Genomic DNA, 13,429 nt, shown 5'->3' on the forward strand with positions numbered 1-13,429 from the left:
GCTCGCTCAGCTGCTGAAGCAAATGGGCAGGGCCATGTATTTGAGCATTGGGACCTGCTAACAGAAGCCGAAAAAGATCACCTACTAAAAGACCTTGAGGTGCGCCTGTACTAATCTCCCCACCCCCCGCCTCCCGTGGTGAGCCAATCCCCAAATCCGGAACGCACCTAGAACCAGATTGCTCTCCCTCTGTGGAGCATCTTGCACCTTGACGCACCTCTAGTAATTAATAGTTTCACTAAGCGTAGCCTAAATCATTTCGCTACAAAACGCGCAGACGCAGCATGTGGACGTGTGCCGGTCTTTGCCTGACACCCAGTCACTCGCACGCCCTCCCAAAACGCCATTTACGGCACGCAACGTGAGGGTTCAAACCGCATACCGGTCGCAGACTTCAGCGTGACCTACGGAGGGCCGTGTATGGGTTTAAGCTCCGGGGGGGGGCATGATCGGTGCACTGCCCTGGTCCTCCTACGGGTCTTAGGGCCCAAAGTGCGAAAGAGCTGGATCCATATGGCCCCGGTTACCAAAGCGCAAACGAGTGCAGCCATGGAAGCCTGCGCCGCAGCTCCCGTTTTCCCCAGTTTGAATGAGCGCCTGTTCTCTTACCCCCCACCTGTGGAATCGTGACCGATGCGCCCACTGATGCGCCTCAACCACGCAACAGAGTTACCAGGTCCCACATTTGCCGCACGACCAGTTACAGCACCGCCGTACCCCACACATTTGCAACACCCAACCCATCAACACCCGATGACATAACCCAGCCCAACCGCACGGGCATGCAGCTCGGCCGCTACACCCCTCACGTCCGTCTCATCTCATCCAGCCCATCTCCACACCCGCGGGCGCCCCTTCGCCCGCCCGGGCACACACCGCTTATTTCCATCGGAACCTGATCTGCCTCTGTTGAATCCCATCTGGTCGCACTTTGGTGTTTCAGAGCCGCGTGCAGCGTTTCAGAGCCCCCACCTGAGGTGATACCCTGGGCCCCCTGCGCACCCCGCCCAGGACCTGGACTACGGCTACCTGACGCGGGTGTTCAATGCCAGCATGGCAGCTGCATCAGGTGAGGGTATTGACCTGGCGGGTGAGGGGGGGTGACGGGGGGGTCCGGAGGTGACGACTGAGCGGCCGGTGGCCGCCTCCACGGAATGTATCTGGCTTCCGTGGCTTACCATGAACACTGCACACTCCCACCTCACATTTCCCTGGCCATCTCGATAGCTGTCTCCCATTGTGTGCCTGCCTGTCTGTATGTCGATCTGATGCCTGTGTAGCCCTTATCTCACCCCGACAAAAAATCAACCACCATCTGGCTTCTTGCGTACACCCCACCCCGGCAGCACCGAATTTTGGAGATATTGAGCCGGCAACCGACGTGGTGCAGCTGCAGGTGAACCAGCCTGGCCGATGATCGGACCGACGGATACACTTGCGTCCATAACTGACCTTAGCTGTCGGGCCGATCTTAGGGGGGCAGGGCTGGGCGGAGCAGGGCAGGCGGGAAGTGGGGGAGGCCGCCTCAGAAAGGGATGTCCAGGAGGGGTTGGTGCGCACCGGTTTCCTCTCCTGCGTGGGGTGGAGCGGGTTGGAATCTGGGAAAAGGGGAGGAGGCTACGGGCGGGGGGGTAGAGAAGGATGGAAAGTCCCACGAGCCATTGGGGTTAAAAAGAAGCACCGCACGGGGGACGGCGGCGTGCGGGGGGCTCGGGCCCCCTCAGGGCCGCAAGGCCAACCGCCAACCGCCACTGCGAATGTTGCGGCACGTCGGCGCTTGACCACGTATGATGTAGTTGGCGCTGCAGGGACTGAGCAACCACCCCTTGCCGTTTGCATTGTTGTTGCTGTTGTCCGTGGTCTTCGCAGAACACGACCCCTTCAGAGACGGCGGAGTGGGCGCAGCACGGTTACCGCTTGATAGCTGAGGTAGGACACCCCTCTCGGGGTGGGAGGGAAAGGGCAGTCTGGGGACCGTGGGAAGGTGTCGAGCTAGGCCACCGGCGAGATTGGTGAGATTCGGTACTGTTGGCCGATGGCACGGATATGCCATACGTGGAGTACCAGAGCCTGCATTGCATTCATTGTTATTGACGAAGGTCTCAGCTGCAGTCAATCCAGCCACGTCAGGTACCCGCGACTCATTACGTTGGCCCTGCCCACACCGTCCTGCACTGCCCTGCACCCAACGCATACCCCCCATCCCCACCATGCCTGTATGCGCCTGCAGGGTCGAGCTGCAGTCCTGCTGCTGGCAGGAGGTCAAGGCACTCGGCTGGGCAGCTCCCTCCCCAAGGCCTGCTATGACATCGGACTGCCATCCCGCAAGTCCCTGCTCCAGGCACGAACGGGGGCCGGGGCGGGGGCGGTGTGTGTGTGTGTGTGTGTGTGTGTGTGTGTGTATTGGAAAGTCGGGGGGTTCCAGGGCCAGCGCCGTCAGGGCCACACACTCATGCCGCCATCCCATAGGTGTAACTGTAGTTTACGCTGTTGCTGCTGCCGCTACGGCTACTGCCGCTACTGCTCATCTGTTTGTGGGCTCACGGAGCTTCCCCTCTTCGGATTGCTTGCGGTTACTTAAGAGGGTGTTTGTGTGCTTGTGCTGCAGACGGAGTTCTGTTGGTTCTGGCCCATGCGTCCATCGTGACGAGTGACAGTAATCTTCTCTCCCCCCGTATTCCTCCCAATCCTTTCCTGGGATGATCCCCCGTGGCGGCGCGCACGTGCACGCACGTGGGAGGTGCAGCTCCAAGCGGAGCGGGTGCTGCGGCTGCAGAGGCTGGCGGCAGCTGCTACCGGCACACCGGCCGCAGCCACCAAGCCGCTGCGCTGGTAGGTGGGGACAGCTAACAGGCCTGACCGCAGTCCTGAATGTTGTGCTGAGCCCCGTAGTTTAATGGTGGCATGGTGGTACCGGCGGTATGCTTTAAGTCGCCATATGACAGCTCTCTCTCTCTCTCTCTCTCGTGTGCAAATGCGAGCTCGGGGGGCCTGTTGCGGCTGCGGGTCCCTGGCCAACCGCTGTGCGCTACTGAGTTATATGTGCTGCTACAGCTACAGCTGCAGCTACAGCTACTACCGCCAATGCAGCAAGGAGCTGCTATAGCTACAGTCACTATCTTTAATGGGGGCATATGCATAAGAACAACTCGCGTTGCTGGGGCTTGTCACTTTATAGACTTGTGAGGGCGCCACTATGCGTGCAGGTACATCATGACAAGTCCCTTCACGTACTCCGACACGTTGGCGCACTTTGAGGCTCACAGCTTCTTCGGGCTGGACCCGTCCCAGGTCGTATTCTTCCAGCAAGGCTTCCTACCTTGCTTCACCGAGGACGGTGAGGTGGTTGCGCCGGAGGGCCAGCCGTGAAAGTGGGTTTGCCTGCGTCCCAGATGGGCGGGCTGCTTGAACGCCGCGTAGCGCATCACGTGTGGCTAAGGTACGGCATACCGTTGGGAGATATGAGCTTACTGTTGGTTCCATGTAATTTACACATATATTGGGTTCGAATGACATCGTCATGCGTGATGGCTTCCTACTTGCGTCCCTGATTACCCCTTACCTGCCTCCTCCCGCACGCCTGTAGGCAAACTGATCCTTGAGACCCGGGGGTCACTCGCAAAATCTCCCGACGGCAACGGCGCGGTCTACTTGTGGCTCGCTCGCTCGGGTTTACTAGACGCCATGGCGGCTGCTGGCGTCGAATGCCTAGACTGCTACTCCGTGGACAACAGCCTAGCGCGGCTGGGCGACCCACGGTTCATCGGCTACTGCCACAAGGTCGCCCAGGCGGATGTGGGCGCGAGGGTAGTGGCCAAGGCCTACCCTGAGGAGAAGGTAGGAGGAAGCTAGGGAAGAATGCCTCCCTTAGAGCTCAATAGCGGGAGGGTCCGCCTCCATGAGAGCTGATGCCGTAAGTCGAACGCCGGTCCGAGCTGCCTGGCGCGTCGGGTTGTCCTGGGCCCTGTACGTTCCTGCCCTCCCGCCGCACCCTCGGAGATCCGTATGGTGGAGTGACGAACATTCAGATCAGCGGGGATCGTGCCCTTCCCCCTTTCCTCACATGCATGATGTTCGGCAGGTAGGCGGGTGTGGGACTGCCTCCAAATCCGATGCCACCTACAAGAATCCACATGCACGTCTGGGGAGGTGACGAATGGGTTTCGGAGCAGACGTGTTTTCTTTGTTATCCTTTGCTATCTCATGGATGCCGTAACCCCCAGGTGGGGGTGTTCGCACGCCGCCGTGCCGCCACGGGCACTGCCGCCAGCACTGGCCATCATCTGGCCGTCATCGAATACAGCGAGCTCGATCCGGCGCTTGCCTCCGCCACCAATCCCGCCACCGGGCAGCTGTACTATAACTGGAGCAACATCTGTATGCACTATTTCTCCGTAGAATGGTTGCGAGTCGTGGCTGCACAGCTGCTGGCTGGCGGCGGTACGCCGTACCATGTGGCCCGGAAGCGCATTCCGTCGGTTGGAGGACCGGTGGGTGTTGGGGAATCCGTTCCTCAGCCTGGTCAGGAGAAAGGAGGGTAGTGAGCTCAGGGGGCGCTTGAACCTCAGGCCGCTTGACGAAAGCCAATTGTGCATTAAAGTCGTAGTAATTTGGTTGTGTATGTATGTGAGCTTAGGGAGGGATCCCCTAAGGCCCAGGCAACACGGGCGTTGCCATGTGGTCGGCGGGGCATCGGAATGAAGGTGGGAAATGTGAGGTGCCCTGAGGTGGGGTAAGATGGCGTAAAACGATTGAGGAGGGGCAGCTCGGGCAGCGGAGCGCTGTGCAGCATCAGCAGCATCATTAACGCGGGCACAGGAGGGGATTTCAGGGAATCGAAAACAGCCTCTCGGTGGCGCGCTGTGCCTCCAGATAGATTTAGAGGCATGATTTTACAGCTTTGGAATAGGTGGACAGATCATTTCTTGCGCAAATTGTAAGCGACACACACCGCCCGCCAGACGCAATCGTTGTGGCCGCAAGCCCGCTGCATGATAGGCGCCGCCGCACTCCTTACCCCGGTTCTCACGCCCCTTGAACACGCGACCCCAGGTTCAAGGTGTAAAGTTGGAGCTTTTCATCTTCGATACCTTTCCATTGGCGGGGAACAAGACGGCGCTGATGGAGGTAGATCGCAGGTAGGTGCGGTAGTACGGAAGGTCGTACAGCGCAACAAGGTGTTCCATACTGGATAGTTCCTCTATTGCGCGAGTTACTTCCAACCGAGTCCTGGGCGACAGCCTACCATGATCTCATGGCCTTTGCCTGCGTCCGTCGGCTACTGCTTCTTTGCGTTCACCAGTCTGCGTCGGTGCCTCTTCGCGTGTGCAGAAGCGACCATGCTTGGATTTACTAATTCGCAACCAACTATTCTCTGCACCGGCATCCCCTATTCGCGTTCGAACTCACAGGGCGGAGTTTGCGCCCGTCAAGAACGCGCCTGGTAAGATGTCCTGTGACGGACCCGAGTAGAATGGGCGTGGTGTGGCGAGTTGAGAGGAAATGGAAGCTGCGTTATCTAGCACCCTTGCTTCCGACGCTTGAAGGGAGAGAGGTCCATGCCTTGAGCGCTCACTCTTGCGGTTTCGACCATCATGAGTTTCCGGCCTGTCGTCTTGCAAAGGTGAAGGCCCTGCAGGAGTACCTACCAGCCGCGTGTCCTTCCGTCCTCTCCTAACTCCGTGCAGGCAGTACAACTGACTCCCCCGATACGGCGCGTGCGGCGCTGCTGTCCTTACACGCCGACTGGGTGCGTGCTGCGGGCGGGACGGTGACATGCAACGAGGGAGTGGAGATCAGCCCGCTTATTAGCTACGCAGGCGAAGAGCTAGAGGGGATAGTGGCCGGGAAGACGTACGACAGCCCATTGGCTTCAGATCTGCAGCAGCCACCACAGCAGCCTTGAAGAGGAGCGCTGTCCAATGTTGCACGCCGCGACACCGCACAGCGATCGTGGGGGACTTTGGCGCCCTTCATCGCGTAACTGTGCGCCGCCTGCCTTCAATATTGTAAGGATGCTGTTGTGAATGACGCCTCTCCCGGAGCGGTTCCGGAACCCATTGAAGAAATCCGATGCCAGATGACAAATGCTATTGTAGGGCCGCAGGCGGCAAGCAGTGGCAGATGGGTGTGCGCTTGGCATTGATGCGTGTGGATGGATTGCATTGATGCATATTGATTGCGGGTAGTCAGGGAGTCGGGGCGCCTTGCCCCTGCGGTCGGAGGGGCGTTTTAAGCTCAACGTTGCAATGCTGTATCGCCCGCTCTGTTGTGGTCACTGGTAGCGCGATGCACAGTCCAGATGTATTACACTACAAAGGTAAGCAGCCAACTATGGAAGGGGTACCTACAGCAACACTCGGGCGGAAAACCCTAATATGTAAAAACTATCAACCAATTCTTGGCGAGCAGTAGTGCCCACAGCCAACGATGCAGTTTCCCTGAGCATAACGAAGCAAAATCGACGTGTTCAAAGCATTAGATGTGAAGTTCCTTGCACCACCCATCCCAAAACAGCCCAGCAAGGAAAGCTGCCAACCAGCTCGCGCCTCGTAACCTCGTAACGCTTCCATCTCTAGCTTCGCCGCGCTTTGACGGCCCAACACTGACGCCTTTCCGTAAAGCGCGTGCCAGACGTTTCACCACTTTTCTTACGACGTGCGCACATTGCAACCATATACTAGGCGCATCCAGCGATCGCTGCGTGCAAAGGACCCGTTGCAGCATCACTGCCGTAAGTACGGATACTGTGACCGTGCACGTCCCCTCTTCTACATAAAGGCGCACAAAACTGATCTTCATGATAGGCGCCAGCCACTGCAGGAACACCACATGACTTTTCCAGCCCTGAGACTTGTACCCGAATTTTCCCAGCGCCTATCGCCACGGACGCACAAATGGAATACCGCACGTGGTCTCCACACGCTCAAAACATCAGGACAGCCCCACATGAAGGGACCGACTACGGTTAAGGAACCGACCCCCTATGGCCGTCCATCCTCACGAACCGTATTTGCGTCACACAACATCCAAAAACGTTTCTCCGGGGAGAGCGTGTATAAGCACGCGCACCCATCACAAGGCGTAGCCAAATTACCTCAGCGAATGAATCACTCATTCACGTGGTGCTCAATCACCGCCAAAAAAGCACTGGGATGCTCATGCGATGATGCGTACCTGCCTCCACGCGTCCCCAAAAGCGCTGGAGGCTCGTTCCTCAGCCCGCAACAAAATGCAGGGCACCGGCCCCCTAATTTGCACTTGTACCTACCGGCACCCTACATCCGCATCATGAAATGCGGCATTGATGCCCTCAGCGCCACCACGCCAACCGAATGCCAAGCCATCAACGCGCACGGCATGCCCTACGACAGTGCACGGCACGGAGGCCCATCTGCAAAAAATGGAAAGCCCAGAGCAATTACCACCATGCATCCAGCAAGATAGTATCGCGCATTCATCGGGTTGGCCAGACCCGGATCCGCATTACCGGAAGCGTTGCGGAAGCGCGTTTGGAGGTATACGGTTACGGTACAGGGCCTTATGTACGACATCTTGTCCAGCGCAAATCACTACTCGATCACATAACACATAACTGAAGGGCTCCCGGCTACAGCCGACACCACGACGTGCAAGACTGCAACAATTCAGCCCCGGCAATGCCGGAGGCGTATCAACCGCCTCATTCTCTACACTTAGCCACGTTCTTCAACAAGACACACGGTAAGCAAGAAACCCGGACTAACATCATCCACTTTCCGGGATGGTGTACACAGACGGCAACACCAAAAATCAACCAGCCCACGTACCCGTCCGAACAGGCGGCAACACATGAAAACGAGATAAAAAAGCGGACAGGCTTCCGGATCATTTCCGCGCGCGGGGTCGGAGCTTATGAACCGGAAAGCCAGAAGATGAAAGATCCGCAACAATACGGGGTTTGACAGCAGTGCTTAACCCGCGCCCCAGGCCACTGCCTGGACGTCAAGGGATGCGCCACGCCACACCCAGCATGCATGAGTTAACCAGCGTCAAGAGCGTTTTCCATAGCTTCATGCCAACAGAGCCACCTTATGATATGGTTCTTTGGCACTGCGACCGGCGCTGGGACAGATAGACGTCCAAGTCCCATTTCCCGGTCCATTTCCATCAGAATGCACTTGCTCTGGACACAAAAACAAGCCGTTCATTCAGCACTCAGCGCTCACAGCTGACAGTATTTTGCACGTGGACAGACCCGAAACTATAACCCACCCCACGGTTGACAGTCTCCAAAGTGAAACAACGGCGTTAAAGCGAAGTCTGAAGCTGGTGGCTTCAGCGCCGCGCGCCTTCCTGTTCCAGCCCCTCTCCGTCACTACATCTGTCCGCGCCGTTACAACGGTCGTCGCCAAGATCCATCCAGCACAAACACGCAGAAAATGCGAAGAGGTGAAAGGAGTCATATGCAACACATGTTTTTTTCCTGATATGCATGTGTACCTCTTACGCCTGTAACACACGGTACCTTGTAAGCTGTTGTAAATATATGAACAGTCAAATGTGGAAAAGGAGTTGCTACCGCTGCGACCAAAACGAAACACGCAGAAGATAAAAAAACGTAGCAGGCTGGCCGCTGGCAGAGCCGCTCACAGACACGCATATTCCTCTGTCATTTTCTTTACCACTACTAGCATCAGACCGATTGTCGCTCTTGCATCCGTGAGGGCCCCTGCCCTGCCATCAATACGACCAATATTACGACCCCAACACCTTGATTACCGCAACGGTGTCTGGGTCACTAGCTGCCTTACCCGCCCACCGTCCCTGCGCACGGCTATGCCAGCTTGCATTCCGCGAGGCACTCTGTTGTGGACTGCGGACTGGCTTGCATGGCTCCACCCCGTCCTGCCCAGCCCGGCGGAGCGCTAATTGCATAGATAGCGCAAATTGCGGTGAAGCAAGAATGAAACACACGAATATAAAGAATGGCGAGCAATGCCTTAGTACACGCTTCAAACAGTATTCCGAATCCTGCAGTAACCCATCTCATGGAAGGCCACCCAGCCCCGCACCCGGAAACCTCTCTGGGCCTGAGCAGAAGGGCAAGGGTGCAACCCTGAGGTCCCAGAGCGACAGCGTCGTGCCCTTTTTAGGCACTGCCAGGACCCTTGCTATTTCCCAGCCTTCCGTCCGTAGCGCCCAATACAGGCGCTCATTAGGACATCGGAGGTGGGGAGGGCAAGCTCAAAGCCAACAACTCGTTTCACTCGTGCCGACACAGCCAATGGCATCCATGCACGACCTGGCCCCTTGAACCCCGCATTTAATCAAATCCACGCTTGGCCGGCCTCATGCCTATAAACCCTCACCCAACTCTTCCCACACAGGTGAACCATAAGCATTTTCCGTTAGCTCCTGTAATTTTCCCTTCAAGCCCGCCCCGTGCGGCCTCCGACAATCTTGGGTCTGACTCCGTAGGCAAGAGACACATCCAAGCCGGAAAGCTGCATGGGCCTGGCAGAATACAATCCACTGCAGCAGGCAACGAGCGACCAACACGCCCCTCCCGACAGGCCATGTCAAGTATCCAACACGACCGCCGCTATATGTGCGTTGCCACTGCGGGCGCGACGGTTCGTTAAACGATTTCTCAGTCCTTATATGTCAAGTGGCAATGCCGCTGATCCATGTGGATGTTCAAGCTGTTAGCATATCTGCACAGTACTGCGTCCCAATGCTCACACCCGAAAGGATATCGTACCACCACCTGTCTGCCTATCGTACTCACTTTTGGCTGGTTTGCCTATGCAACTCCATTTAATCGGTAGGAACGACCACGAAGCAGCGCAACATAGAAGGGGCTCCGCCGAAGGTCGTCGGACAGGCAGGCAGCGAATGGCAATGCCCAGATTTTCAGGCGACGGCGGCAAAGCATCCCATGATAGAGCCCCTATCGAATCTGCAAGAGAAACGACAACGGAAAACTACGTTGGGATACCTTTGGGAACTTACGGAAGGCGTAGCTCTGGCATCGCAGGCCTTCTCACTTTTAGGCGGTCAGCTGCAGAGGCACGCTGCCACACCCAGCAAAGTTGGCGAAGAGCTCAACGCACAATCCATTCGGCAGAGACGCGAAAGGCAGACGGACCACAGCATGGGGTATGGCTTAGAGTTACAAGATGCCGCGGTTGTCTTGCCTATGGACAGGTGGTCTCTTACCCTACCATGTAAGCACAATAAGAAGCTAAACGCCGCAAGCAGTCGCACCTGAAGTTTGACATCGTTCCAGCCGCAGTTGGCGAGAAAGCCTGCACGCTCTGGTGTTGCTGCTGCTGTTGTAAATGTAGCTGACCCAGCTTCTGTTGCACATGCTGCAGTAGCATATGTTGCTGGTGGGCAGGATTTGACGTCGTTTGCTTTTGGCCTTGCTCGTCTGATGTCGCCACCATCGATTGCGCCAAGCGGCTCGCCTTGTGCTCCTTACGACCCTGCTGTGGCTGCTGCGGAACCAGTGGAAGGTTAACCGCAAGTGGCGACGGCGACACAGGTAAAGTGGCGGATGCTGCCGATGTCGCCGGGTGCAGTGTCCCTCCCGGCATGCCGGGCGTTGAGATGGAGGACGCGGACAGGACCTGCTGCAGCTCTCGCACTGGCATATGCACTGAGGAGGCAGCGCTGCTTGTGACACTCCAACTGGACTGCTGATGATGATCCTGCTGCTGCTGCTGCGCTTGCTGTTGGTGGTTCTTAGCTACATGCCGGCGCCGCTTCTCAATCCACCTGCAAAGCACCATGCCGAAGGGCGCTCAGCAAACATGTTCGAGCATTAATGCGTATTACTTTGTTCCTACGGACGAACACGAACACGAAAGGGGACCACACGCATCCTATCAAAGATTAAACCGAGGTTTTTAATCCAAGGATGACAGATTGTATAGCAAATGTAGGAAAAGCCAAGCACCCAGCCGGCGAACATGTTCCTTTCCTGGGCAGCAAAAGCTTCCCCTTCCAACCCACAAACGGTATTGCAGCTTTCAGCTCGCAAAATTAACCTGCCATGTTCCCCACACATTGTAACCCACTTGCGCAGGCGACCGACAAAGGGATGGATCATGAAGAACCGGTGGCGCACCCCATCCGGCGACATGTACACCTGCGACCAACGTCTCATAAATATGACCAAGATGCGAAAGTCCACAGAACATTAAGAAAGACCAAAGCATCAGACGCGACTAGCTAGAATCAAATCAGTTGCCCGCCGATGAGACTTGCGCACGAATTCGCGTAGGGCTGGCGAGGATGCAACAGAGTCCATGCCGCTATACAAGAGCCTTGCCTCCCCTCACCACGTCGCGTACAAAAGTAACAACTCAAGACCACACCATCCACGGCTTTGTGCCCAGCGCACCTGGCTAGCTTCGTCAGGTGTTGCTGGCAGCGCGTCCACACGATGCCATGCATACGCTCCAATTTCCTGAAGCATAACGAGAGGGGAGTACATGCAACTACTCATCTGCGAGCCTAGTTATCCGAAACTGGCCTAGGCCAAGAAGGTTTATTGTTAAGGCCTGCATGCCGACATCACCGCACGCCTGTCGATGCCTTTGGTGTGCGGCGTGCTGTTGCCAGAAGACAGCCCTGTGACTTACCCATTTGGAGTGTGGCTCGAACTCTTGCGTATTAGGATCCAGCCCGGTTACAATGTATAGCTTGTGCCGCTTGCCATCGGCTGTGATTTCCAAATAATCAGCCTCGCGCAACTGTGACCGAATGTCGTAACCAGTCTCCTCCAGAACCTGACAGACGTGAGTGGATAGGGATTACCATGTACAACCAGGCAACAAACCGCAAGCGGAAGAGCAGCCGCTGCTGTTCTTTGCTTCATCCTTTAGGCAACGGACTGGCTTCATTCAGCGCATCGAATTTAACCTGTTCACTACGCATGCGGTAAACGTTGCACCACGCAAATGCCACTGAGGATTGCGCCGCAGCAAACTGCAGTCTCAATGTGTACGCACCTCGCGAATTGCACAGTCCGACTCCGACTCCCCTTCGTTGACCTTTCCGCGCGGGAAGCCCCATCCCATGCTGCTCTTGTTACCCCGCACAAGTAAAACCTGTCCGCAAGGCATACGAAGCTCCTATTAATCCATGCACTCAGCCAATGCTGCACAGCATGACCACTGTATGCAGTTGCGCAAAACTACATGCCCAGGTACCTGCTGTGTCTCTCCCTCTTCCCCACTAGAGAAAACCATGTTCCCTCGGACTCTAAGCTGACAACCCGCTATTGAGTTTCACAATTGTTTGAGTATTTCCAAAGCTCCACAGGCACGCTGAGCCCGCAAGAGTTTGATACAAAACGCCGTGCCCCAAGAACTTAGCCAACTGCGCACACCTGCTCCATAGCCGCATCCAGCAGGATTGCGCCATAGACTGGGATACTCTGTTTGTATCGTCGGTAGTCCTCCAGGTAAGCTTGCAGGTTAGGCTGCACAGGCCACAAAACGTTTAGCTTCAAAGCCGGCAAAGATAGTCAGGGCTTCAAGAGGTAAGCCGGGGGCCGGCCGGTAACCGTGTGTCTCCATGACCCCATGAACCCCCGGCACTAGGGTAGCACAAAGGCACTGCGGTGCTTGTCCTCCTCAGCAAGCGTTGGCACCTAACTGAAAAGCAAGCACTATACAATCATTCGTGCTTCCACACCAACACACACGGGAATGCCCGTATCCATGCACAGAAGCAGGGTAGACCCACAAGGGAAGGGCCGGGTCTTCAACACCTCACCCTCAAAGGGCTTAGCGCCTCGCACTTGCGAAAAAGCGGTTCAGCAAACGTCGTATAGGATGAGTAGTGCTTTAGGTTCATGGAAGACGTTGGACGGACCTTGTCCTGTCGGGACGACAAGACAAGAAAGGGCGATAAGCAATAAAAATTGGCGCATCCTTCCGTTTAATCGTTATCGCCGCACGCGGCAGCAACAGCCTAATAGAACGACAACTTGTGTATAGCACGACAAACAAAGATAGAGCTTTTACAAAAAGGCAGGTTAGCCGGCTCTTAGACTGAGTCGGTACGTGCGTTGCTCCTTACAAACGCAACCGATGCAGGACATGTCGCGTAGAACAGTACACAGCCACAACCCGTAATCGTTTCCAAAGACCCTTAGAGCGGTGGGTGCTGGGCGCGACAGTAGAACCCCCTCACCTCGTAGTACCACCACGCTTGCTCTACAAGGAAGAACAGCTTGTCCTTGCTCCTGTATGCACCATATAGTAAGATAATTAGGGCAGCTGCACGGAGACCACCGCTACCGTAAGCGGAACCCACAGAGCATCTTTTGGGGCGGTGAGAATGAACTTCGCGCACAGCTCCTCCAAAAGCTTTCGAGGTGGCTCCTCAGGCGCAGATGCACTGTTACCCCCACAGTCAGAAATGCTTTCCATCG

General features: G+C 56.4%; 2 protein-coding genes across 2 annotated transcripts; one reads left to right on the forward strand and one right to left on the reverse strand.

Moving 5' to 3' along the window:
• Positions 1 to 1,011: 1,011 nt before the first annotated feature.
• On the forward strand, positions 1,012 to 5,905 carry VOLCADRAFT_117497 (uncharacterized protein; the record flags this gene model as incomplete). The annotated part of the gene is made up of 11 exons (XM_002950203.1): positions 1,012 to 1,069; positions 1,347 to 1,396; positions 1,870 to 1,929; positions 2,231 to 2,368; positions 2,741 to 2,832; positions 3,207 to 3,337; positions 3,587 to 3,837; positions 4,224 to 4,490; positions 5,053 to 5,138; positions 5,412 to 5,443; positions 5,688 to 5,905. Coding segments are annotated over 11 exons (1,383 nt in total), but the record flags the coding sequence as incomplete, so codon positions are not given.
• A 3,505-nt stretch (positions 5,906 to 9,410) lies between these two features.
• On the reverse strand, positions 9,411 to 13,427 carry VOLCADRAFT_90679 (uncharacterized protein; the record flags this gene model as incomplete). The annotated part of the gene is made up of 9 exons (XM_002950321.1): positions 9,411 to 9,513; positions 10,249 to 10,481; positions 11,390 to 11,455; positions 11,631 to 11,777; positions 12,000 to 12,098; positions 12,380 to 12,472; positions 12,769 to 12,873; positions 13,189 to 13,240; positions 13,312 to 13,427. 9 exons carry the CDS (start codon positions 13,425 to 13,427, stop codon positions 9,411 to 9,413), a joined length of 1,014 nt encoding a protein of 337 aa, XP_002950367.1.
• Positions 13,428 to 13,429: the final 2 nt, after the last annotated feature.

The sequence above is a fragment of the Volvox carteri genome (genome assembly GCF_000143455.1).
Source record: "Volvox carteri f. nagariensis unplaced genomic scaffold VOLCAscaffold_18, whole genome shotgun sequence".
NCBI lineage: Eukaryota > Viridiplantae > Chlorophyta > Chlorophyceae > Chlamydomonadales > Volvocaceae > Volvox > Volvox carteri.